Here is a 26,386-nt window from a genome sequence, read left to right on the forward strand (position 1 = left end):
GCACATGAATAGTCTAAAATCATTTAATCAAGACTTTGTAAGACAGGACGACTTTAATAGGGAGAGAACAAGGCCAAACAAGCTAAGCAGCACACTGGTATACACACCAGTACGCACACATTGAGATGAGCGCTTTCGACCTGTAAGGAGAATCTTTTTTGCAGTCAGGTCAGTCAGGCATTGAAACGTGTGGCCCAGGGGGCTATGCTGGTTCCATACTTGGAGGTATTTTTGGTAAAAGCAAATTTTTACCTCTTTAAGGAAGATGGTCAAATGGTCTGGAGGCCATCTCTGTGGGTGTCCTGTTTGCTGGACACCTTTTTTTTTATTATTATTAGCAAAGCTGAATGAAAAGGAAAAGTAGAAGTGTTTTATTTTTCCTTTTTTTGGGAGGTAAATTTTTTCTGTGAATATTATTTAGCTGAGTATTTTGTAAAAGATGTTTGATTGTATCAACCCGAAGTGTCTCTTCATTAGTAATTTAATGCACCTGCCCTTTCAAGAGCGTTTAGTTAAGGTGCCTGATAATAAATGCTATTTCCATTAGTGATTTTTTTTTTTTAAATGCAAGACTAATGGGCAGATTCCCAGCTCTGCAGGCTAGAGGCTATGTGATTAATTTGTCCATATTGTATTCCTAATTTTCCAGGCTAATCTTTTCGAGGCTGCAGGTGTCTGCTTTACCTAATGTCTGTTGTTTGCAGCTTTGGGTGCCACCTTTTTGCTGTAATCATAGGATCGTGCTGAATGTTTTTTCTATGAAGCAGCTGCTTCAGAGTGAGAGGAAAAAGGTTCAGATCTTGTGACTAGCGAGGGCAGAGCAGTTGGAGAAAAATATTATGAGAGTAGTTGAGTTGCACGTACCCTTACGCACCAACCTCTAGTAGACCTAGGAGATAAAATTACTGATTGCTTCTCAAGAATTCTTGTCATCATGTGAAGCTCTTGGCTTTGCTCTGATACTGCTACTGAATGGATGGCCTTTGAAGTTCTAAGATGAAGGCCCTAGTGTTTATCTGAAATCTCTGTGACTGTTGGTAAGTGCTTAAGCCCTTCAGTACCCTTAGCTCCTCTGTCCTCATCAACTGTCCCTGCAATTACTGAAAGCCTTTTGGACCCGGTGAAACATGTCACGTGGATGGTTTTATTCACCTGGCTTTGAAGCACAAATGGAGAATCAATACTAAGGGTTAAGCAAAAGGCTTTGCACACTCTTTGTTTAATTTCTTTCTTTGTTTTGTTTTTTAACAGCAATCAGATTAGACTTTATGCGGACTACAGAAAACAGTATCTGTCTCTACGAGAGGCTCCCCAAACCATTTTCATAGGTTTTGTGGCCTTTTAAAAAGATGGCAGAATAAGCCTCCTTTGGATTCACAAAAGGGTGTGGGATGGATAGAATCTGAGTGTGTTCCTTGTCTGGAACAGAAAAATGTCGGAACACGGCCATGCGGTGAATGCTCTTACACTTCCATAGCTGCCAGCCTGTGCTGTGTTCTTTTCAAAATAAAACCCTGTCCTGGGAAGAGGTACTCTCACAGCCTTTCACTCCACACATCCCACTGAAGGCTTAAAGTCAACTGAAATGATTGTTAGAGTAAATGTGCTGTAAGTTTTATTCTGGAAGTTGCCTCTCTTCTGGGCACAGTCACAGATTTTGGCCAATAGACATGAATTGGGTGTAACTTATAGTTTCTTCAGATCTTCATAGAATCATAGAATGGTTTGGGTTAGGAAGGGACCTCAAAGATCATCCAGTTCCAATGCCTCTACCATGGGCAGGGACACTCTCCACTACACCAGATTGCTCAAAGCCTCATCCAACCTGGCCTTGAACACCTCCAGGGATGGGGCAGCCACAGCTTCTCTGGGCAACCTGTGCCAGTGCCTCACCACCCTCAGTGTAAAATATGTCTTCCTTAGATCTAATCAAAATCTCCCCTCTTTGAGTTTAAATCGATTGCCCCTTGTCCTGTCACTACACACCCTTGTCCAAAGCCCCTCTCCAGCTTTCCTGTAGGCCCCCTTTAGGTACTTGAAGGCCGCTGGAAGGTCTCCCCAGAACCTTCTCTTCTCCAGGCTGAACAGCCCCAACTCTCTCTGCCTGTCTTCATAGCAGAGGTGCTCCAGCCCTCGGATCATCTCTGTGGCCTCCTCTGGGCTCACTCCAGCAGCTCCATGTCCTTCTTGTGTTGGGGACCCCACAGAGCTGAAGGCAGCACTGCAGGGGGGTCTCAGGAGAGCAGAGCAGAGGGGCAGAATCCCCTCCCTCGACCTGCTGCCCATGCTGCTCTGGATGCAGCCCAGGACACAGTTGGCTTTCTGGGCTGCCAGTGCACGGTCCCGGCTCATGTTGAGCTTCTCATCCACCAGCACCCCCAAGTCCTTCTCCTCAGCACTGCTCTCAATCCGTTCTCCACCCAGCCTGTACTTGTGCTTGGGATTGCCCTGACCCACGTGCAGGACCTTGCACTTGGCCTTGTTGAACTTCATGAGGTTCTCACAGGCCCACTTCTCCAGCCTGTCAAGGTCCCTCTAGATGGCATCCGTTCCCTCCAGCGTGTCCACCACACCACACAACTTGATGTCATCTGCAAACTTGCTGAGGGTGCACTTAAAGATCTTACCTTTGGCTGTATTGTCCTCTTTCTTCCATGTTCTTAAAACTTTGTTTGAAATGTGAAACAAGCTGAATTCATCTGTGTGCATGTGTGTATGGGGAGAAGATAACTGAACAAAATATGTGCATTATCTTATGTGTGCAGTGCCTTAAAATGATTTAAATAATAATAATTGGTTAATTTATCTGTACTCTTTTTAAAGTTCGAGTCTGTGCATGAAGGGAAGGAAATGCATCATAGGTTTTTTTCTGTAATATTAAGTGTCGATGACTCTATCTTTCAAAGTTTTCCAAAAAACAGGGCATACAAATAAGAAACATCGGGTTACTGCCTCCTGGAGGCCGTCAAAATGCCTTTGTCCGTTGACGGTCGCTGCGTGGCCTGGTAGGATTCGGGGAAAGGCTTTATGATTTTTGTCACATCGCGGTATTCTGTGTCTGCGGTGGTGTCACTGGGAGCAGGTTGGTCACTGGGTGGTGTCACTGGGAGCAGGTTGGTCGCTCGGTGGTGTCACTGGGAGCAGGTTGGTCGCTCGGTGGTGTCACTGGGAGCAGGTTGGTCGCTTGGTAGTGTCACTGGGAGCAGGTTGGTCACTGGGTGGTGTCACTGGCAGCAGGTTGGTCACTCCCTTAACCGTCGTGCAACCTGCCGCTGGATCTGAGCGTGGCAATGCGCCCGTTGGCCGTGCAGCCGGTGGTACTCCGTTTCCATTATCCCGAAGAGAATGCCGCTTATCAGACACGGATCAGCATGCGCCCTTCACATGCTCAGAGGACAGAGAAGAGTTATTTCTGGCTGTAGCACGATGGCTTTTTGAGCGTAGCTCCCATTACTGGCCATCTATCTGAATTGTCCTGACGTGAGCTGTGCATTAGCGCGTTCAGACGTGGGGGAACGGTGGGGCTGCATTCATTTTGTGCTCTTGTGGGAGCGTAAGAAAGCACCGGGATGCAAGTGTGACCTTTCTAAATGTACTTGCCTGAAAATCTTCCCAATTCGTCTGCTCTGGGATGCACTTACTCTGAAGCTGACACTGATTTCGGTATCCTGAAGAACTTAAAATACTAATGGGGGTGGTGGTGGCAATGGCTACGTAATTTTTGTAACTGCTGTGTACTTACCTGTCTCCGGATCACGCTTATTTTAGCAATCTTGCACCTACTGGTTTCCAATATTCTCCAGTAGCTTAATGTTCAGCTGTTGCTTTTTAATGCCCTGTAGTCTGAGCTGAGATTGCCATCTGAGAGAAATGTTCCTGCTTTTATCTAGGAACTATTCCATTTTTGTCTTTTTTTTTTTTTCTGATCTTTCTAATAAATTAACTTTGCTCTTCTGAAATGCTTCTTCCCCTAGAACAAATCCCTCCTACTTGTAGAACTGCAGTTTTTTTTACTGAAACATCATAAAGTTCCCATTTGGGAGCTACCTAATTATATCTTACAATAATTCTATTGAATGATCTATAGCTCCACTTTTATTCCCTATTAGTATTTGGCTGATCGATGGGTAACCTAATTGATTGTTAAGGTCAAATGTCTTTATTGCCTGATGCCTGAATCTTTTCTCATTACGACTTTAAAAAAAAAAAAAAAACACATTTCATGGTCTGTTAGAGTTCTTATATTCATTTTTGCACACCAGATCAGTAAACTTCATTGTGTAGATACTGGTGAACAAGATGATGCAACGTTTTGTGTGTTCTCAGGTCCGGTATTAAAATGTGAATGTGAAATACTGAGGATGTGAGATACTGAGGTGTCCGAGTTGAGCAGAACTGCAGTAAGAAACTCTTGGTCGTGGCTTTTTCAGATTGTTCTGTGAATAAGGCAGCTGTGATGTGAAGTAAATTCTTGGCTTTTATGACAGCTTAATCATTCTAAGTGTACAAACGCAGAACCTTAACTGCTCTCATTTTGGCTTGCGATGCCTACTGAGGTGGGGGGGAGATTCATGTGGGCTGCAGTACAGAAACGGGATCCTTGGCATTGCCTGGTATTTTGCTAAACTTTTTTTTCTCTTCTCACAATACAGCTCACTGCGTACAGGTGTGCTGTAACAACTCAGTATCTTCTCAAACGGAGAGTATCTCTTGCGTAGCCTCAGAGGAGGAAATCGTGGAGCAGTGTCAACAGTCAGTAGAGACAGTCCCAATAAAACAGCATTTTGCTTTTTCATCCAGAGCTTGTGATAGTAATCTGTTACAAGATTCATATTTACCTCTGAATTTTCACATATGTTACTATGTTTTTAGGCTGGGGTCTCACTTGCCATTCACAAGTGTCCCTCTGTTTTTCCCCAATGCAGCTCTGTTTCTGTCATCTAAGCATTTGCTACATCTGGCAGGATGGTTATTGATTCATTCTGCTTTCCTTAAGATGCTTATAACTGAATTACTTGGCCAAGACTCCCATATAGTTGATGAAGCTGCTTCATTCAGTCGTAAAAGTCTCCTTTAGGATGAGAAGAATTGCACACTGGGCTCTGTTAACTGTAATGGCAAGGTGGGCTAATGATGGTCGATAATATTTGCACATAAAGCTAACTCTTGGAGATGAAGTCACTGAGATACATGACTATTTGTCACTGACTTTTTTAGGGGTGTCTCATTTTTTTAAAAATTTGATTACTGCCCAAGGTAAAACGAATAACTGGTTCCACAAAGAGGGTACTAGAATTGAAGACTTTCAGTTTTGTCTTCTAGTCACTAGGCACCCTCTAAGGCACTTTTTCTTTAGCTTTATTTGACAAAAGAAAAAAAAAAAAGAGGGTGTATCTGCTTAAATTAGAATCATAGAGTGGTTTGGGTTGGAAGGGACCTTCAAGATCATCTAGTTCCAACCCCCCCTGCCACCAAATTAGATGGTAGTTTGGTGTTTAGAGCACTTTACTAGAGTAGATACAATATATGGACTCAAATCGGTCCATCTTGGGAGGATCTAAAATCCAGATATTCCACTTTCTGGGCAATTACTGTAGCTATCCAATGAAACTAGTGAAGGGTTTAGAGAACTTGTCCTATGAGGAGCAGCTGAGGGAGCTGGGACTGATCAGTCTGGAGAAGAGGAGGCTCAGGGGGGACCTTCTCACTCTCTACAGTTACCTGAAAGGAAGTTGTAGGGAGATGGGGGTCGGTCTCTTCTCCCACGTTATGAATGACAGGATGAGAGGGAATGGCCTCAAGTTGTGCCAGGGGAAGTTTAGGTTGGATATCAGGAAAAATTTCTTTCCAGAGAGGGTTGTGAAGTATTGGAACAGGCTGCCCAGGGAGGTGGTGGAATCCCCATCCCTGGAGGTGTTTCAAAACCGTGTGGATTTGGTGTTGAGGAACATGGTTTAGGGACCCTGACAGTGCAGGGCGAATGGTTGGACTCGATGATCTTGAAGGTCTCTTCCAACCAGACGATTCTATGATTCTATCAGCTTGCCATGACAGAGGAGGCTGATGGCTTTTCCCCCTCTGCCCCAGTATCTCCACAAGTTTCCAGCTGCTAGCAGCTGTTGAATGCCGTCTGTATGTATAAATACTTGCTACAAATACACCCTCTAAGATTGCTTTTGTAACTACTTGCTGTCTTGCAGTTGCCCCAAAATGCAGTTATTTGGTTTTTAGCTACCTGAGCAAGTGTTTTTGCTACTGCTTCTGAGGGCAGATGAGGGGGGTTGTCACCTTCTCGAATTTAACATCCATATTATGCTCAAGTGATGGGTGATGATGGAGATGACGTGTCTTTTAGCTCTGTGGTTCCAGAGGGTGGAATTTGAGCCAGATGCTTCATATAAATAAGGGAATTTTCTATATAATAATAGCTCAGCTATTGTTGGTATAACTGTATTCCAGACAGACCATTTTAGATTAGGATTTATATTGGAATAAACCTGAAGTAATTACTTCATTTTTAATCTTTTTCTACAGCTGTACTTTATACTTGGGTTTTTTTTCCATCTCTAGGAAAACTCACTCTTCTTGATTGCTACAAATCAATATTTTATGCAAAGTTGACAGCTGTTCTACTGGAGTCAGCATAACTTTTGGTTACCAAGCTACTGCATTTTCCCCCCATGTAAAACGTTGCTCTTTCATACTGGATGCCTGAGTATTTTATTCTTTTTTTCTTTCTTTAATTCCTGCTATGTGCGTGTCAAGTTGCATTTAAATAGAGATAAAACATACAAAACCATCAATTTTTTTTGTTTGTTTCGTTATTTTTTTGTTAGGTTGAAACAACCTTTTCAGTATGATTGCTTGGGGAAGTCTGAAACATGTTTTATAGCCACAACTTCTGTTGAAGGAAGTAACAACAAACTACTTCTCACCTCCTTGGGTCAGATTTTTTAGAAGTATGCAGGAGCCTACAGATGTGGAGATAGTTAATATTGAACGTATCAGTGTAGTAACTTGCATGACTGAGCCCTTCAATATCAGAGAGAGTTGGGAATGGACCTGTTTTGGGTTTCAAAACCTTTTTGAAGGGATTTTGGTCATCTTATAGATGTCTTTCAAGTGGTTCTCGCACTCTTCTACCTCTATACGGAAAAGTTTGTTGATAGACTTGAAGTTGCTTCCCTGCTTTTCAGTTCTCAGCCAGACTTTCAACTAATTCATCTGACATCATCTAAATGAAGAAAACATTATTTCCATGTCGACTTGTTTAATCAAAACTGGGAACATTTGAGGCAAAATCTTTTTCTAATGACAGAAACCAGATGTATGGGTATCTAGGATGTTGAATATGCTTTGTTGGAAAAAACACACATCTGAAAAGACTTGATTCATTATACAGGAAGATGTTTCCCTTGGTTCCATACGAAAAAAAAGCAGCATTTTATGGCTTTACTATTTAGGTCTCAGTCCCATTCCCCAGCCACCTCAATCGTTCCTGAGAAAGGCATGTTTCTTAAGAAAAATGTATTTAATTTAACATGTACTCCATGGTTTTTAATTTTTGAAAGATTCCACTAGTTGAAAAATTGTTTAATAGGAGTAATTTTTAAAGGTTCTCTAGTGTTGTATTCTAAAATTTGAAAGGTGGTTAAACCAGAAGAAAGCACTCCAGCTGCTTCCTAGAAAAAAGAAAACAAATAAAATAGAGCACTGTATTATGCAGTTTCTTCTGTAATTAGGAATATGTTGTGTTCTGTCAACACTTCATTTAATTTTCTTTTAATTGCAGCTAATGATGAAGAACTAAAGAAAAGAATAGCTGAAGAACTGGCATTAGAACGAGCCAGGAGAGACTCTGAAGCTCAAAAGAGAAGGTTGGTTTGTTAATAATAATATTTAAAACAAACAGGTGCTTAATACTGTTTTTTATTACTGTTATTTGTCTGCTTACTACAAACACTTGAATTTTGTACCCCGATACAAAATGGTAGGTAAGACCTTTGGGCAATACAGCAAGTTTTGCTATTAAATGTATGTTAAAACAGCAAATTAGCAGCTCTCACAAGGAAATTGCAGTTATAAACCGTTGATCTAAATCCCTTTTGACCTCATAAGCTGACTCTTTTTTTTTTTTCAGTCTTTTAAGCTCAATTTTCGTTGATTTCTCCCGAGTCTAAATATTCACTTGCCGTATGGAGCTAGAACTAGCTTCAGAGCAATGCAGAGGTGGGTTGCTTCTAACCCCTCTGTCTGATCAAAAGGTAAACTTTAACAGCAGTAGAAACGGTAATTCTTGTTATTTCTGTGAATTCTAGGTATTTCTGTGAGCTGCAGTATGTTTTGAACCGTTTTAATAGTACAGTGTAGTGCTTTGAAGATACAAAGCACTGTATTAAAACAGTTCCCTCGCAGAAAACGCTTTCGATACCCTTTCAGTATGTTGGAACATGACTTTCTTATCCATGTTTTTTTCCAGATATTGTAGGTACTGTGAAAGACTGGGTAGAGTCACACAAATGCAGCAGCAGCAGGCTTTGGATGCAGCACTTTTAAAATATACTCTGCGATGTTTAGTGTAGTACCGTGGGACTATGAGCAATTAAAAAAAAATTCCTCTTTGAATTTGAAACTGAGTTTGGCTGTATGGTGAGCTTGGTGGATGTGTGTGTTAATTTGTTCTTTCTTTTAGTGATTTTTCCTAAACAGATAATATGACACACTGGATATAAATATGAACCTACATGTTGTCTCCCATTCTGAGAATGGGAAGAAAGGCTCATTATGATGGATTAAAAAAATTAGAATGTAATTAGTACTACTTAAACTGTCTGCATATCTATCAGTTGTTTCCTACACATCATTATATTATTATTTAATTGAGTTAGGTTGATGGAGTATATCATTAGATAGGACTACATAAATGTCCCAGAAAAAAAAATCAGGCTTTTTTTTTGAATCAGCAATAAAGGAAATCAAGATGTTACGGTGAAAACTCTCCTCTTTTGAACTGGGCTTTGACAGGAACACTTGTGTTACGTTTGAGCTTAATGTTGATGGCTCAAGAGTTCAGCTAAACAAAATTACAATGTGGAAATGTTCATTTTGTGACTTCGGTATTTTGTCGTTTGGCACTTTTCAGTAACTTTCATGAAGTATTCCATAATTCAGTTTTCATGGGTTGTGCATTGGCCTGTGAAAGGTAGGGAGCAGGTTGGCTTGTCATATACCTGATTTTCTATTTTATAGGGAATAATGCTGGCAGTCTTTCCTTTATTTGGCTAAGGAGTAGTGAGGAAGATGTTACATATTAAAAGGATTGTGTAAAATCTTTTTGTTGTCTTCAAATTAAGTTGAAGAATCTGTGTTTTTGAAATGTAAGCCATCAAAATAAATGAAAATAAAAATATATAAAATGGCGAATATCAAGTCTTCTTAGCAGCTTTAATCCTTTTCTAGTTTTGATTTTTTGGATGTTTTTTTTAGCAATAAGCAAAGGTTTCTTGTTATGCTATCTACACAGTATGAAAACATAGGTGGACTGTAGAAGCTATTTTCATGTTGGATGAAACTACTTTAAAAGATGTAGCTGTTTACTTCGCTGTTACTTGAGGTCTTTATGGGCTGAATTCTAGTTGAGGTTTGTCTTTTAAAAATAATTGAAGAAATGTGGAGCTGTACTCCAGGTTATGTTCTTCTGAGAACAAAGTGAACGGTGCTCTGTTGATTACTATAAAAACGGATTTATGTTGTTCAGGTTCAGCATATCTATCCCTCCTGTTTTATTCTAATTGAGAAAACAACCTCTCCACGATGCAGGGGCGTGAGAAATGTTGGTCCAATGTTCTTTTTCTAGTCAGGATCCATACTTTCAGGTGAAAAATAAATGCAGTCTCTGTACAACCCCCTGTGCCAGTCTTGTGGACACTCACACGTTTACAGAATTGGGATAATTTGTCATCATTATTACAGAATCATAGAATGGTTTGGGTTGGAAGGGACCTCAAAGATCATCCAGTTCCAACCCCCTGCCATGGGCAGGGACACCCTCCACTACACCAGGTTGCCCAAAGCCCCATCCAACCTGGCCTTGAACACTTCCAGGGATGGGGCAGCCACAGCTTCTCTGGGCAACCTGTGCCAGTGCCTCACCGCCCTCACAGTGAAAAAATTTCTTCCTTAAATCTAATCTAAATCTCCCCTCTTTCAGTTTAAATCCATTGCCCCTTGTTCTATCACTACATGCCTTTGGAAAAAGCCCCTCTCCAGCTTTCCTGTAGGCCCCCTTTAGGTACTGGAAGGCTGCAATAAGATCACCCCGGAGCCTTCTCTTCTCCAGGCTGAACAGCCCCAACTCTCTCAGCCTGTCTGCAGAGCAGAGGTGCTCCAGCCCTCGAATCATCTTCGTGGCCTCCTATGGAACTGCTCCAGCAGCTCCATGTCCTTTTTGTGTTGGGGACTCCATAATCCACTGATTATTGGACTTCAATTTTCAACCAAGTACGTACCTAAGAGTTAGATGCACATTGTTCAGATAAAGTATTTTGTCTTCCATGTCTGTCCAGTGCAGAGTATTCTGGGTAATGTGAGCATGAAAAGAAAGAGATCACTCTCAGCTGTAGTTATTTGTAATAAACATACAAACACATTGATGCAGTGTTGGAGAACAACAAAAAATGAGTTCCCGGCTCTACCACGCTAAAAACGCAGTATAGTTCTTGGAGTTGCACAAGAAAAAAATACAGTGTCAAGGAGGTTTCATAACTTACATGGGGAGATGCAAGATCCAAACGCGCCGGTGCTGTTGAAGGCCAGTTGAACTGGAGTGTGGTGGTGTCTCCTCTCTCTGAACAGCAGCACGCGGAGCTGTGACTCTCCGGCTCTCTCAGTGCCAATGTCGGGCTCCTTGATAGGGAAATAAGTATAATGAACGTAACATTTGCAACTTTTATCTAGAAAACAAGCCAAAATGCTGGATTGTTTGTTTTTTTTTATTTATTTTGTTGGAAGAGATATGGTGGGAGTGTAAGCCTGTCATTAGTGAATTTAACTGATATCCTAGTGTTAAAAATGACTTGACCTTGCACTTCTGATCTATGATCAGTTTCATTTAATAACCTGCTACTTTTCTACATTGGCCATCTTTTAAGTCACATGCTGATGGTATGCAGCCCAAAATTAAAGTTCTTTTATTTCTGCTTTAATTTTATGATTTTTTTTTTATCATAGATGGTGTATTTTGCATGCGTACATTCTCATTCCTCTCTCAAAAATGTTTTTTCCCAATCTTTAAGTGAAACAACATTTTAACATACAAATATCTCAAATTTGCAACTGTTTGTTGTGTCCGATTCCAGTAGCTAATTTCATCACTGTTTGCGAGTGCAGTGCATGACCACGTTTTGATCTGATTTTAAGCTGGAGAGGGACTTTTTACAAGGGTGTGTAGAGATAGATCAAGGGGCAACGGATTTAAACTGAAAGAGGAGAGATTTAGATTGGATCTAAGGAAGAAATTCTTCACTCTGAGGGTGGTGAGGCACTGGCACAGGTTGCCTAGAGAAGCTGTGGCTGCACCATCCCTGGAAGTGTTCAAGGCCAGGTTGGATGAGGCTTTGGGCAACCTGGTGTAGTGGAGGGTTTCCCTGCCCATGGCAGGGGGGTTGGAACTGGATGATCTTGAAGGTCCCTTCCAACCCTAACCATTCTGTGGTTCTATGATTGTGAAATTTATTTTACTCATTTCAGACTGTGCAGGAAGGAAATTTTAATTTTAACTTACTATATGATTTATTTATTGACACATGCACAGTACAGATGGACTACTGTTACTATATAAAGTTAAGATCTGTGCTTATTTCTGGGATTAGAGCTAAAAACTGAATCTTCAAATTGTGTTTTAATGCCATCACCACAGTCAGAATACATGAATTACACAGCTCTTGTTTAAAGGGACTTCTAACAGTTATACATAAAGTAGTGATTTAGACTCAACCTTAGAACACGTGTCCAAAATGGTGTGCCCACTGGTCTTTCATATTATTTCTGTGTGCTTCTTCATGTGTTTTCACCTCTTTTTGTGTGTGATTGAACATAGTTATAAACCTATATGCTGCTTGGCTGAGAATAGGAATCTTGCCTGAACTTTTGGCAAGATGACAATAGGATGAAAACTAGGAGGCTCCTTCGGAACTTGAATTTCCACAAAAATAATGATGAACCTATACAGGATTTTCTACCCTTAGAATTTGGAAGTCCATGTAGAGGTTGTAGAAACATTGTAAGTTGATGGAAAAGTTGATAGGTACTGTCATGAGAACGTGTGTGGCTTCTAATCCATTGATGGAAATTTAAGCATGGCCAACGGCTGAATTCCCCCATGTGTGACTGTCCTGGGCCAGGACACCGCCTCATCTTTCTTACTACTGTTTTTGCAGTCTGACTAGTAGTCAGACATTCCTAGAAGTGCTTTAATAAAACTGCTTTTCATCTGATTGTCCCCTGGGAATATACCTACTTATTTGGATACATAGGATGAATGCAGTTACTGTGTGTAGAAGTTGTTTTTTTTTTTTTTTTTCTTCCCATCATCTTAAGTGGAAGCAACATTTATGCTCTCAGAAATGAGTCAAGTTGTACATGAAGGAAGGATGTCTGCTTGTCTTGTATTTTCTCGTGTATCCCCTGGCTAGTGTTGGAGATGGAGTGCATGAGTAGGTTGGACTTTTAGTCTGGGTGGTGTAGATATTTTTGTGCTCTCCAGTCAGTTGTGGAAAAGAAGAACGTTTTAACTCCATCTTGTGTTTCATAGTAAAGTCATATTGAGCACAAACCCCACTGAAGAGCCCAAGTTGATTTTAGTTTATTCATTCTTCTACTCAGCCCAACTATTGTTTCTCACTTTGTTTTTTGAACGTTTGAAATGTTTCATTTTAAAAAAGGATTTTCATTTAGAAAAGTTAAGTTGTTTATTATTCCATTGCAGTAGAATTCGCAGCGACCATGTTAGTAAATGTGATCAGTTAATTATGGAACAGGTTATCTTGAGTGCTATTAATGAGCACATACAGGTTAACCGGGTGATCAGGCCCAGTCAACATGGGTTTATGAAAGGCAGGTCTTGCCAATCAAACCTGATCACCTTCTATGACAGGGTGACCCGCCTGGTTGACGAGGGAAGGGCTGTGGATGTAGTTTTCCTAGACCTCAGTAAAGCCTTTGATACAGTTTCTCATAGTGTTCTGGTTGAGAAACTGGTAACTGCTGGCCTGGATAGGCACACCCTCCTTTGGGTTAAAAACTGGCTGGACGGCCGGGCCCAAAGAGTGGTGGTAAATGGGGCTAAATCCGGCTGGAGGCCGGTCACCAGTGGGGTTCCCCAGGGCTCAGTGCTGGGTCCAGTTCTGTTTAACATCTTTATCAATGACCTGGATGAGGGGATTGAATGTACCCTCAGTAAATTTGCGGACGACACCAAGCTGGGAGGCTGTGTCGATCTGCTCGAGGGTAGGGAGGCCCTTCAGAGGGATTTGAACAGACTGGATCGTTGGGCTGAGGCCAATGGCATGAGCTTTAATAAGGCCAAGTGCAGAGTCCTTCACTTGGGGTGTAAAAACCCCAAGCATCGCTATAGGCTCGGGGAGGAGTGGCTGGAGAGCTGCCTGGCGGAGAAGGACCTGGGGGTGTTGGTTGACTACCGGCTTGATATGAGCCAGCAGTGTGCCCAGGTGGCCAAAAAGGCCAATGGGATACTGGCGTGTATCAAGAATAGTGTGACCAGCAGGAGCAGGGAAGTGATCCTGCCCCTGTACTCGGCACTGGTGAGGCCGCACCTGGAATATTGTGCCCAGTTTTGGGCCCCTCGCTTTAAGAGAGATATTGAGCTCCTGGAGCGAGTCCAAAGAAGGGCGACTAAACTGGTCAAGGGGCTGGAAAATAAAACTTATGAGGAGCGGCTGAGGGAGTTGGGGCTGTTTAGCCTGGAGAAGAGGAGGCTGAGGGGAGACCTGATTACGGCCTATAAATACTTGAGAAAAGATGGTGGGGAGGTGGGGGAAGGGCTCTTTACATTAGTGATGGGTGATAGAACAAGAGGAAATGGGCATAAGCTTAGTCAGGGGAGATTCAGGTTGGATGTTAGGAAGTATTTCTTCTCTGAAAGGGTTGTCAGCCACTGGAATAGTCTGCCCAGGGAGGTGGTTGAGTCCCAATCCCTGGATGTGTTTAAGAATAGGGTGGATGATCTACTTGAGGATATGGTTTAATGGGGATTAGGGACAGTTGGACTCGATGATCTCTAAGGTCTTTTCCAACCTAGAAGTCTATGAATCTATGAATTGTCAGAACTCGTGGTATGATGATACTCAAGGTAAGTAAAGGTTGTAACAGTGTCAGTGTTACAGCAGTAATGTGGTAGTGATCCTGTTATTGTTCAGCTGGTGATACCAGAGAGCCTCTTTCTGTTCTGAACAGAAGGGAGAGTAAAGAGTTACGTGCCTTTTCCCCTTAGAGAAAATATAGTTTTAATGTTCTTATGTTTTCCATTTCAAGTCAGCACCTACCAGTACCTTCCCAAAATATTCCCTATTCTCCGTGTTACAGGTAGACTCCACTTGTTAGAAGGTTTCGTATTTATGGAAAATGGAGTGTAAGTCTGTAACGTACTGGTTTGAGAAACCACCCACCTATCGTTACTTTTGACGTCTTTGAAAGGCTTTCTGGGTGTGATTTTTGTGCTGCTTCTGGTGTGTATGGTTCCTTCAGACCTACTAAAGAAGCAGGCTTTTGCCTGATCCAGCCTGGACTTGAACACCTCTAGTGATGGGGCAGCCACAACTTCTCTGGATAACCTTTTCCAGTGCCTCACCACCCTCAGAGTGAAGAATTTCTTCCTTAGATCTAATCTAAATCTCCCCTCTTTCAGTTCAAAGCCATTGTCCCTTGTCCTATCGCTACCCGCCCTTGTCCAAAGCCCCTCTCCAGCTTTCCTGTAGGCCCCCTTTAAGTACAGGAAGACTGCTATAAGATCACCCCGGAGCCTTCTCTTCTCCAGACTGAACAGCCCCAACTCCCTCAACCTGTCTCCATAGCAGAGGCGCTCCAGCCCTCGAATCATCTTCGTGGCCTTCCAAATATGACAATGAAACTTCTGAATCCTTTAGCTGTTTGGGTTGCCTCCTGAGGTGTAGTCTTACAAACGTAGATCATTACACTTACGTCTCGTCACAGCTGTTGAACTCTTCTATTTTAGTCATTTTGTTGATGTTGGTGATGAGAGAGTCTAAAATAGCTGTTCCCATTGAAGTAATTGGAAGCACTTCTTCTGATAGCATGGAGGTGGTCTGCACCGTACCAGATGGTGCCATGGCTCAAGAACTTCAGCATGAGAAGCTGTTTCTGGTCAGCAAGATGCATCTGCTCCACCGAGTTCTGCAAAGAAATCTGCACAACTTAGTGGACCAGTAGGTGTGTTCTGGGGCCATACCATGGTAGTAAACTAGCCCTAGGGATCACAAAGTGCATGTTTGGAATACAGAGAAGTGATATTAGGCTAAAGGTGTTTATTGCCAATAAATAAACTTTATGTATGGTGCGATTTTTCCACTTTCACCTGTTGTGTCTCAATGTCTGTCTGACTTGCTCTAGTTTACTTCTTACTGCCAGAACATGGCACTGGGAACTGTGGTTCTGTCCCTGTTAACTTGGGTGCCTGATCTAAATACGTACTAATAAGTTGACTTTTCCCTTTTCTCTGCTTATTCTGGATGAGCTCAACAAATACTTGTTTTTCCTTCTCCTCCCGTCTTTAATGCCTAAACTGATGATTATATCTGCTACATACACTACTTTGTTCTTGAATATAAAACTATTTATTTGAGACCACGATACTGTGCTGATGGTGCTCAATAAATCTTTCTGTTTGTAAAGACTTTGCATTATGAAAGGCATACACAGAAGAAAAGGTATTTTGAAAAAGCAAAAGTGAACAACAACTTTTAGCATTGGCATAATGATAAAATTTTACCTGCTGTCAACTTCATCAGGCTGCTGGATTCCTCCGCTAAAATATATACAAAAGAATACTTCAGAGGCAAATGGAGCAGGTGATTTCCCATAGAAATTGAGCATTCATGAATGATTACTTACCTCCCCCCCCCCCCCGAAAACGAAGGAAACTTCAGTCTTATTTATTTTGCTGATCATTTAGCTTCGGCTAATTATATTTATGGGTTCTCAGTCTGTTTTGCTTGGCAAGTGTTTCCTAGCTCCCACTTTTTTATACGATTTGGCATATGGCAAATATCAATTATGTGTAGAATGAGATGTTTTTGCAGAATGCTGTGCATGACAGTCCCTTCAATATGGCAGAAAGTTTATTTTGTTCGAGTCTTCAATATATACCTGCATGTGATTTTTGTTGGCATGCCAAATATATCTCCCCGAGCAGTCTGCTGATGTATGACTGTCCCAAGAGACCCAGATGAATGTTTTCCATATCCTTAGTTGTACTTGGATATTCCTATGTCGTATCTTCTGTGATTCCAGCGTTTGTTTCTTAGAAGAAAAGTGCTCCTGTAAGTAGGAATTTTAAGGCAGGAAAAGGCTTACACGTAGCCTTTTGTTTGGTTTGGTGGCCCTTCAGTAACTGTTGCTAGGTCTGCTCTGAAATTGTTTGAGGCATGATAAAAGTAGAAAATTATCAGGACTAGCACTGGGGCATTGTGCAACTGTTGCTCAACATCTTTTTAAAAAGGATGTGATGTATGTGGAAGTTACATAGTGTATCTTAAATCTTTTTTAATATGTTTGTTCGGACAGTCTTAACCCTGCAAGATTACTTCTGTTTAATTTAACATCATGGACATGGGTCAACTTCATTTGAGGAACACGCTTGAACTTCTCCAGGTGATCATCTGAAGCTGAATGGGACACATTCCTGGGATCCCTTGTGAAAGGAATTGAATGGATAACTGTCAGTGGATGGGAAACAGTGCGTATATTGAGAGTAACGATTTTAACCAGCAGATCCAGAAGAGAACTATTGCCTGCAGCCTCAGGACTGTTTGAGTGTCTTCTAACTACCTTGTCCTATAGGTACAAGCCCGTGTTTTCTTTTGTAGTCTTATTCAGTCCTTGTCCAGCTTTCTGGTAGTTTGCCTGTTGGGATCTCCCTTATCACTTCCCTTTATTGGCTTCTGCTTATTTTCTGGTATGATCACTAAAACGCCAATTAGCAGACAAGACAGACATGGACCTGGTAGAGCAGATCCAGAGGAGGGCCACAAAGATGATCAGAGGGCTGGAACACCTCTCCTGTGAAGAAAGGCTGAGAGAGTTGGGGTTATTCAGCCCAGAGACGAGAAGACTCTGGGGAGACCTTGTTGTGGTCTTTAAATATATAAAGGGGGCTCATAAGAAAGCTGGAGGGAGACTTTTTACCAGGGCCTGTAGAGACTGAACAAGGGGCAACTGCTTCAAACTGAAAGAGGGAAGGTTTAGATTGGATATAAGGAAGAAATGTTTTGTGTTAAGGGTGGTGAGACAGTGGAACAGGTTGCCCGGAGAAGCTGTTGATGCTCCATCATTGGAAGTGTTCAAGGTCAGGTTGGAGGTGGCTTTGGGCAACTTGGTGTAGTGGAACGTGTCCCTGCCCATGGCAGAGAGGGTTAGGCTGCCCAGAAAGCCAACCGTTTCCTGGGCTGCATCCAAAGCAGCGTGGGCAGCAGGTCGAGAGAGGGGATTCTGCCCCTCTGCTCTGCTCTCATGAGACTCCACCTGGAATACTGTGTTCAGCTCTGGAGTCTCCAGCACAAGAAGGACATGGAACTACTGGATCAAGTCCAGAGGAGGGCCACGAAGATGATCCGAGGGCTGGAGCACCTCTGCTATGGAGACAGGTGGAGAGAGTTGGGTGGGGCTGTTCAGCCTGGAGAAGAGAAGGCTTCAAGGTGATCTCATTGCAGCCTTCCAGTACCTAAAGAGGGTCTACAGGAAAGCTGGAGAGGGACTTTGGACAAGGGCGGGTAGTGACAGGACATGGGGCGATGGCTTTAAACTGAAAGAGGGGAGATTTAGATTAGATCTAAGGAAGAAATTTTTCACTGAGAGGGTGGTGAGGCACTGGAACAGGTTGCCCAGAGAAGCTGTGGCTGCCCCATCCCTGGAAGTGTTCAAGGCCAGGTTGGATGAGGCTTTCAGCAACCTGGCGTAGTGGAAGGTGTCCCTGCCCATGGCAGAGGGATTGGAACTGGATAATCTTTGAGGTCCCTTCCAACTCAAACCATTTTATGATTCTATATAATCTTTAAAGGTCCCTTCTACTCCATTCTACAATTCTCTGATGGCTTTTGATAACTCTTAGGTTTTGCTATGTTTTGACTATCTAGTCTCCTATGATGACTTTGGTAACTTTTGTCTTGGAAACCATATGAAAAATGCTTTTCTTGAGTAATACAGATGACACATTTTCAAACATTCCCTGGTAATGGATTGCTGGAGTCTGTTCTACTTGGCTAGCGGGGCTCCATATGGTGTGGCATTGTTATCTGTCATTAGCTGGATAACTTATTGCAACCTCTGTCTTTCTAAACATTCTCATCAGTTTAAAGAAAATCTTTCTACACTCCAAATCAGCTTTTAAAAACACGTCCGTGCTGGTGCACGAAGGTGGCTCTCAGTGGTAGGTTATTATGTTACAGCCATTAGCTGCTTTGTATTTTTTTTGTTGTTGTTGTGCTTGGGGGAGGGTCTGTGTATAACTGCAATTCACTTCGCGGTTTAATTGATGCTCTGATGCATCTGAGTGCTCCCCCCGACCTCGTTTTGTCATGTCTCAGCAGTACATTGCATATACAACAAGCTCTTAGTAAACTTGGAGTAGACAGCTTTTGCAGAAGAGAACAACAAATTCGCCGGTGAAAATGTAAAGTGAAAGAAGAATGAAGAACAATATTAGAGAAGAACCCTCTGGGAAACAGCACACCAAAACTGTTATATTAAAATCAATATTGGGGCTTGACCTTTTTGTGCTACTGTATATTTTAAAGCTTACTATTGATTTCCGTTTTAATAACATGCTTATTCTAGTTTACTGACGTAGGTCTGGAGAACATAAGGAAAAATGAAATCATGGAATCATAGAATGGGTTGGGTTGGAAGGGACCTCAAAGATCATTTAGTTCCAACCCCCCTGCCATGGGCAGGGACACCCTCCACTTGATTTATTTACAATATTCATTCTATATTTTACTGAGGTGAGTTTTGGAAGAGGATGTTAATGTGTCTTCATATGGGTAGTGCACTAAATGGGGTGAAAACGTTTTTTGAAGTAGATTTATTTTCTTCCTAATTGTTTATATTTTCCTAGGTAATTAGCTATGTTAAATTGGGACACTGGCTTTTTCTTGCAGTATTCTTCTCACAGGGGACAAAAAGCTACTTTGTTTGAAAATATTTGTGTTCTAGTCTTCTGCCACAGGGACCTCTTGATAGTTGTTTAGATTAAGTGTGAAAACATCAGGAGAATTGCATCTTCTCTGCTACTGACAGTAGGATAGAAAGCTGGAAATACTTCCATGAAGCAGTAAAAGTGATTATAATTGTTTTGACTTCTGATTAGGTCAAGACTAGGAGTTTAATATCTTCTGGCATGAATGACCATATTGTTTTTAGAAAACAGCTAAAGGCATTACCGAATTGATAATCACGTTTAGGAATACAAGAATTGGTACAACAGGCTTGCACCAATGCTTGTCTCCTGGTTCTCCTTTCTCTGACAAGGTTTCTGTGAAAAGTATTGCAGAGAGTAAGTCAAGCACTGTTTAAAAATATAATTGAGAGAAACTGCTTTTACAGGGAAGTTTCTTCATTGCCATTGTCATTCCTGTGGAGGGAAAAAAAAAAGGATACTCTGGTGTGAAAAGTTATCCTTTTGAAGTAAAGCTCTGTTGTCAGTACTGCCGCATTTATGTAGCCTATGGATAATTATTTTATCTTTGTTCATACACCTTTATACAGTATGACTTGTCTTCCACAAATGCTGAGAAGCTTAACCTTTTTCTAGTGTGACATTCAGTGTATCAGGAAAAAACCTGGCTATTGATTTGAGAGAGCAAAACTTGGGAATTTATAGCGATAAACAGGACTTTGGAAGATAAGTCATAAATTGCGTATGAACTGGAAAGAAAGGCTAATGTGACATCTGATAAGGACCTCCTGTCTCTGAATGTGACATCTACGCCTGCATGACTTTCCTTCCGTATCTGAAGATGTACAGTTGGTAGAGAGAGGACTTAAAATAGTAATTGGATAAGATTGCAGATAAGATTTACACTTCATGCTTTTCTGGAGTGTAAAATCAGATAACACTGGGCAGTTCATTTACCAAAAGAAAACGTTCAAGTTTGGGGTGTATAACTGATGTTATTAAACTAAAAAAAGTAAAACCTATTTCCTTTGATCAGTGTCCAAAAGGCCTCTTCAGCCTCAGGGTTGGCGATCACGCATGGAGAAAGCGGCAAGTTTTGGCATTGCTTCCACAGGTTGACTCCTCCTATTCCCCGTTCCTAGTCATGCCACCTCAAACTTTTTTTTCCTCTCCCACAAGAGAAGTTTCCCTCGTCTGATCTCGCACTCAGCAACAGATTTAAAATTGAATTTATTCTTTGAAAACTATAATATTACTGAGGTCTGGAGGATTATGGGATAATGCTGGTCTTTCATGGGAAAAGAGGGAATGAGGAGTGCCAGGCTAGGTCAAGAACTGTCCCTTTGCAGGCAAGGGAAGAAGCCAAGATTAAGTGTGAAAATATTTCAGGTTCGAGCAGAGATTGATCTATAAAACAAGTACGGTGATCGGGTGAGCTGTTGTAACTGACGCCTCTTTGGACAGCTGTTGGAAAGGTAATTCTGTTATGGGAGTGTAAGTCTCGTTCGGAATGAGGTTGCGTTGTACCTTTTGCTTTTTAAAACCGTAAAAGTTTAGCGCACGATCTTACGTGCAAAAGGCCAGGGAAGCACAGAAGTGTTTGCAGTCGTGCTGCTTGAGGTTGAGGGTTTGGAAACATCAAGCTTAGAAGCCTGTTGGACTTTCCTTATTGTTTTCTGGGAAGAAAAAACAGTATTTGGCAATGGTAGAGTTACTCTCCAAGATTTCTGTTGCTGGTCTGACTCTCCATTCATACCATTAAGTCTAGTTCTTGGTATATACGGAGTTGGATCTTGGAGGCAGGAAGTGGAAGTTGGAGAAAGCAGGGGTGTAATTCACTCCTACCTCTATAAACCCTGGTTCTCAAGGGATTATTTTTTCACTTTGATTTTAAAACTTGGCATCTCGACTGACAACTTGTGTATCAAGTTTCATCTTGATAAATTTATTTCTTGGAGAGATGGGAAAATGACTTGAAGCCAGTGAGTTTATTTGGAGAGAGCATCAACAAAAATAATACTACTTCATAGTTTTGGATTCAAGTAGGGAGGAGAGAAACCATTCCCCCCTGGCAGTTTTAAATAAACCTTTTCTTTCAATCCACTCAGCTCTTTCATTTTGAAAGGTAGCAAATGAGTAGACATAGCAGAGAAACACTTAATAATAATAAAAATTTCGTAGCTGTCACTTCATTTTAATGGATAATTAACGTTGTCGTAATTTCATGACTGCCTTTGCACATCCCAGGAGGAGTGATATTAGGTTTGAAAGTAATTTCAAGTGGAGTTATGTGGATATCGGGAAAAGTCTTAGCTAAATACATATACAAATTATGCAAAACAGTTTTACTGTTCTGACTTAGGTTCTCTCCATGCCTCTGGCATAAAGGTAGAAATTTGTTCATCTATTCTGTCTTTATATAATACTGATCTATATGCACATATTTTAAAAACAGGGCCTTTATGAAGTATAATTACAAAATCCCCTCAAACAGCCTTCCCTCCCTCCTACTCACCCTCCCTCCTCTCAACACCCAGCACCACTTCCCCCCCAAAAAAACCCATCACAACCCAATTATCTTAATAAAGTCATCTCAAGCGCCTTCTGTAAGGTATGAGCAGCCATCAGACTGACAGGAGCCAGTGTCCATATTGCCATGCGGATTAGCAAGCTGAGCGTGGAAGTATTGTTGATAAATTGAAGAGCTGTATGTAATTACGAGTTTCGAAATTAGTGTCTTTGATCTTTTGATCAAGGACTGGCACATAAAATAACATGGCCATTAGCAAAGATTTTTCAATTGACAGATGTTACGGTGAGGCTGGAAGGCAGCTGGAAAAAGGAAATGAATAAGTTCAACTGAATGTTATTACTTGGACTCATTCTTGTGGGTGATTAGAGAAGTATAGTGTTTGAAGTAGGGGGTAATTGAGAGAAGGGAAAGAAATGGTTAAGTGGAGCTAGGTGGAACATAGTCTTAACCGAGATAATTTGTATTATGCTCAGTGTTTTCTTGGGTTGAATGACAGATTTCAGCCTAAAGAAAGAGGAAAGCAGAGCACTTGATACCTTGCCCTCCTTGTTGTCGCTACTGGACACGTCATAGAATCATAGAATGGTTTGGGTTGGAAGGGACCTTCAAAATCATCCAGTTCCAACCCCCCTGCCATGGACAGGGACACCCTCCACTACACCAGGTTGCCCAAAGCCTCATCCAACCTGGCCTTGAACACTTCCAGGGATGGGGCATCTACAACTTCTCTGGCCAACCTGGTCCAGTGTTTCACCACCCTCACTGTGAAAAATATCTTCTATATATCTAATCTAAATCTGCCCTCTTTCGGTTTAAAGCCATTGCCCCTTGTCCTGTCACTACATGCCCTTGTCAAAAGTCCCTCTCCAGCTTTTCTGTAGGTCCATTTTAGCTACTGGAAGGCTGCTAGAAGGTCTCCCTTGGAGCCTTCTCATGTCTGAAACTAATGTAAGAACTATGAGACCATTTGAGACACACCAAAGACAAGTGTGTAATGGGACATATTAGAGGGAGGAGTTAACATTGTTGGAGAAGTTTACTTGCTGCTTAGTGATCAGTTTTGGAATCTCTATCTCTTTGATATTTTCAGTAAATTTATAAGGAACGAAGCTCTGATTTACACATGTGTGTGGCCAGCATTAAGGAGGAACAGGTCAGCATGAGGAAGAAGTGACCATGGAATAAGGTAATGGAGTTCTTGTTAAATTTAATAATAAAAAGTGCAAGCATAGGAAAGTAACAGTTATGTAGTACAAGACCATAGGAAAATCTCACTCAGATGCAGTTTGAGGTAGATAGGCAAAAAAAACCCCACATGAAACAGATATTGTTCATTTCTGTTTTCGTTATATTAGCCTGCAAGTTCCAGAGGTGCTGCCAGCTCTCACCGGAGAACAAAAAGACCTTCCCAACCCATATCCTAGGCATGTAACTTGGCCTCTCTCTTTTCCTCTTCCTCCTCCTCGTTTATTTTAACTTCACTCTGAGCTGTTGGAGGTTGCCTGGCTTCTATGTTAATAGCTGTGGTAAATCAACTGGGACGATTTCAATGGTACTGGGAGATGCCTGGTTACACTTTGCTTGTGTAGTAATGGGGGAAGCCAGTCACTAGGTCTGCAGTAGGTCAGGTTGGATTTGGAGGCGTCTCTTTTGCAGCCTGCTGGTATGTAGAAGTTGTGTTACTTGGAAACGTTTGATGGAACAGGGATTGCAACCATTATGGGTGCCTTTGATATGTTCTCCCTTCCTGCGTGCACCATAATCATGAGAGCTCTTGGCCACTTGTAGAGAATTTGTCAAAGACTTTCCATTGTGCGTGTTGTGGTGTATAAAGTGAGTTGCAGTTTGGGTTCGTGTAGTCATGTTTGAATGGTTTTGGACTAAGCACTCATGAAACGATCGCAAATCTGGGTTTATTGACCTGCATGTTCCTTTTTTGACTTTATATTCCCAGATTTTTAAAGCTTTAGCATTTTTAGTTTGCCTCGCTTCTTTTCTATTAGGATCACGGCATCATTTTGGTTGGAAAAGACCTTTAAGATGATCAAGTCCAACTGTTAGGAATAGCCCCCTTCACCTGTAGTATGCAAAGTTTTATGTGAATAAAGAATAATTTTTTTAATGTGTGAAGAGCACTAGGAAGTCACTTCAATTTAGAACTTTTTTGTGCTGTCATTCTGAAACTTTTGTGAAGGAAAAGATGTTGCCTTTCAGATAATTTGTTTGCATATCTCAGTCCTTACTGTTTTGCAGAGGCAGATGAGCTTTAGATAATTTATCTGACTTTTCATTCAGGTGAATAATCGGTTACTAGAAATTGAGTGGGAGAAATATCCATTTCGCACTTCTCAGACCTCAGTTCAGGTTAAGGTTGTTTCCCTGATGTCTCTCGCATCTTTTCAAATCCCTCGTCGGCTACAGTGATTTCCAAGCGCGGCTTTCTGTGGCGCATCCAGCGTGCACTCATTAAATATTGAAACTCGGTACTCAGAAACGTTATTCAGTCATTAATATTGCATCGTGGCCTAAACTGCGTTGTTCAAAACATTTTTGGATGTTATGCAAGTCTGTCAGAATGCATTAACAAACTTGCTTGTGTCAGAAGAAGCAAAAAACCTGATGAGTGGTTCCCACTGTAAACACGTTGTACTCTTATTTTTAGTCAGTGTAAGCTTGTTGAGGTGAGGGGGTATCATAGAAATGGAAGTACTCAGAGATCATGAAAGATTAAGGAAGCTGGATAAAATTAACATTACTAAAAAAAATACCCCTTGTTGTAAGAAAACATATAGGTGTGGGTTGGTGTTTTTTTTTTTTTTTAAATGTCTTAGTTTTATGTCTTCTTACACAGAGCTCATATTTAACCATCATTTCCAACTTCAAAGACCAATGCCTCTTTAGCTTTTTCTACATTTTACAGAGAAGAGGAGAGGAGGATTTTCCTGACAGTGGACTTGGAAACAGGAAGTATTTTGATTTTTGGTTGGTTGGAGGTAATGAAAAATGACACAGTTCATGCTTTGGACTTGAATGAGTTTATCTTGGATCACCACAAATCCATCAGATTGTGTAGCTCGGAGACTGTAATAAAGATATAACAACTGGCAAGTAATCATTTGGCTGAAAAGTAACGAGAAGAAAATGTTTCATCTTCGATAGCGTAATAAATTTTCAATATCCGTAATAAGGGCTGAAAATGATATATTGCTATATTTGCTTTTAATACAGTATTGTTTACCAATTTTAGGTTTCCTGTGGATTCTGGATTCATTTAGAACAAAATATGTAGTGCCCATCAAAGCACAAAACTAATATTTTTTTTTTTTTTAACATTTCTCAGTGTGTTGCTGTTGTCTGTGAATTAAAAGGTGCTTTTTCCTTAATGGTAATCTTCAATATCTGCAGGTGTTTTCAGTAATGACAGAAATGGATATTTTGAAGTAAACAATAGAGTGAAGTCTTCTGGATTGAGAATTAAATTATTCATCTTGTTAGAGTGGCTAACGTGTAGCGTGCTGTGCAAGATTACAGCACCGTGTCATAAATTCCTGTGGTAAAATTAAGAATTTTATTCTCTTCAACTTATTTCAAAAATGGATCTGAAAAGGAGGGAAATTTTTCAGAATGCAGCCAAGTTTTGTCATGCTTTTTTTTTCTTTTGATGTATTTTTGTATTTCTTGAGAGGCGTAGAAAACAGACTGCTTGTCCCATCAGAGATGTTTTCTTGTTTGTTTCTTAAATTTCTAATTCTGCTGCACAGTAATTGGAGGGTGGAGCTAGCTGCGTGTTTTGACTTCACTTATTTTGTTGGACCCAATATGATAGATATCAGTGATTAATTCGAAGTTAATTAATTCCCCCCCTGGAATACTGTGTTCAACTCTGGGGTCCCCAACACAAGAAGGACATGGAGCTGTTGGAGCGGGTCCAGAGGAGGCCACGAAGATGATCTGAGGGCTGGAGCACCTTTGCTATGGAGACAGGCTGAGAGAGTTGGGGCTGTTCAGCCTGCAGAAGAGAAGGCTCCAGGGACACCTTCCAGCAGCCTTCCAGTACTTAAAGGGGGCCTACAGGAAAGCTGGAGAGGAACTTTTTCCAAGGGCGTGTAGTGACAGGACACGGGGCAATGGCTTTAAACTGAAAGAGGGGAGATCTCGATTAGAAATAAGGAAGAAATTTTTCAGTGAGGGTGGTGAGGCACTGGAACAGGTTGCCCAGAGAAGCTGTGGCTGCCCCATCCCTGGAGGTGTTCAAGGCCAGGTTGGATGAGGCTTTGGGCAACTTGGTGTAGTGGAGGGTGTCCCTGCCCATGGCAGGGAGGTTGGAACTGGATGATCTTGAAGGTCCCTTCCAACCCAAACCATTCTATGATTCTGTGATTCTATGTCTGTCTATTTAGATAAGAATATCAGAATACAGCAAAAGG

General features: G+C 41.4%; 1 protein-coding gene across 2 annotated transcripts in view; it reads left to right on the forward strand.

The window, feature by feature from the left end:
- CHCHD3 (coiled-coil-helix-coiled-coil-helix domain containing 3) overlaps positions 1–26,386 on the forward strand; it is a 183,426-nt gene that overhangs the window by 25,648 nt on the left and 131,392 nt on the right. For both annotated transcript variants that reach the window (XM_086609932.1, XM_086609931.1), the window contains exon 3: positions 7,793–7,877. In XM_086609932.1, coding sequence (XP_086466058.1) covers positions 7,793–7,877 — 85 coding nt within the window. The remainder of the gene's footprint in view (positions 1–7,792; positions 7,878–26,386) is intronic.

This window comes from Tauraco erythrolophus, chromosome 4 (assembly GCF_009769465.1).
Source record: "Tauraco erythrolophus isolate bTauEry1 chromosome 4, bTauEry1.pri, whole genome shotgun sequence".
In the NCBI taxonomy this organism is placed as follows: domain Eukaryota; kingdom Metazoa; phylum Chordata; class Aves; order Musophagiformes; family Musophagidae; genus Tauraco; species Tauraco erythrolophus.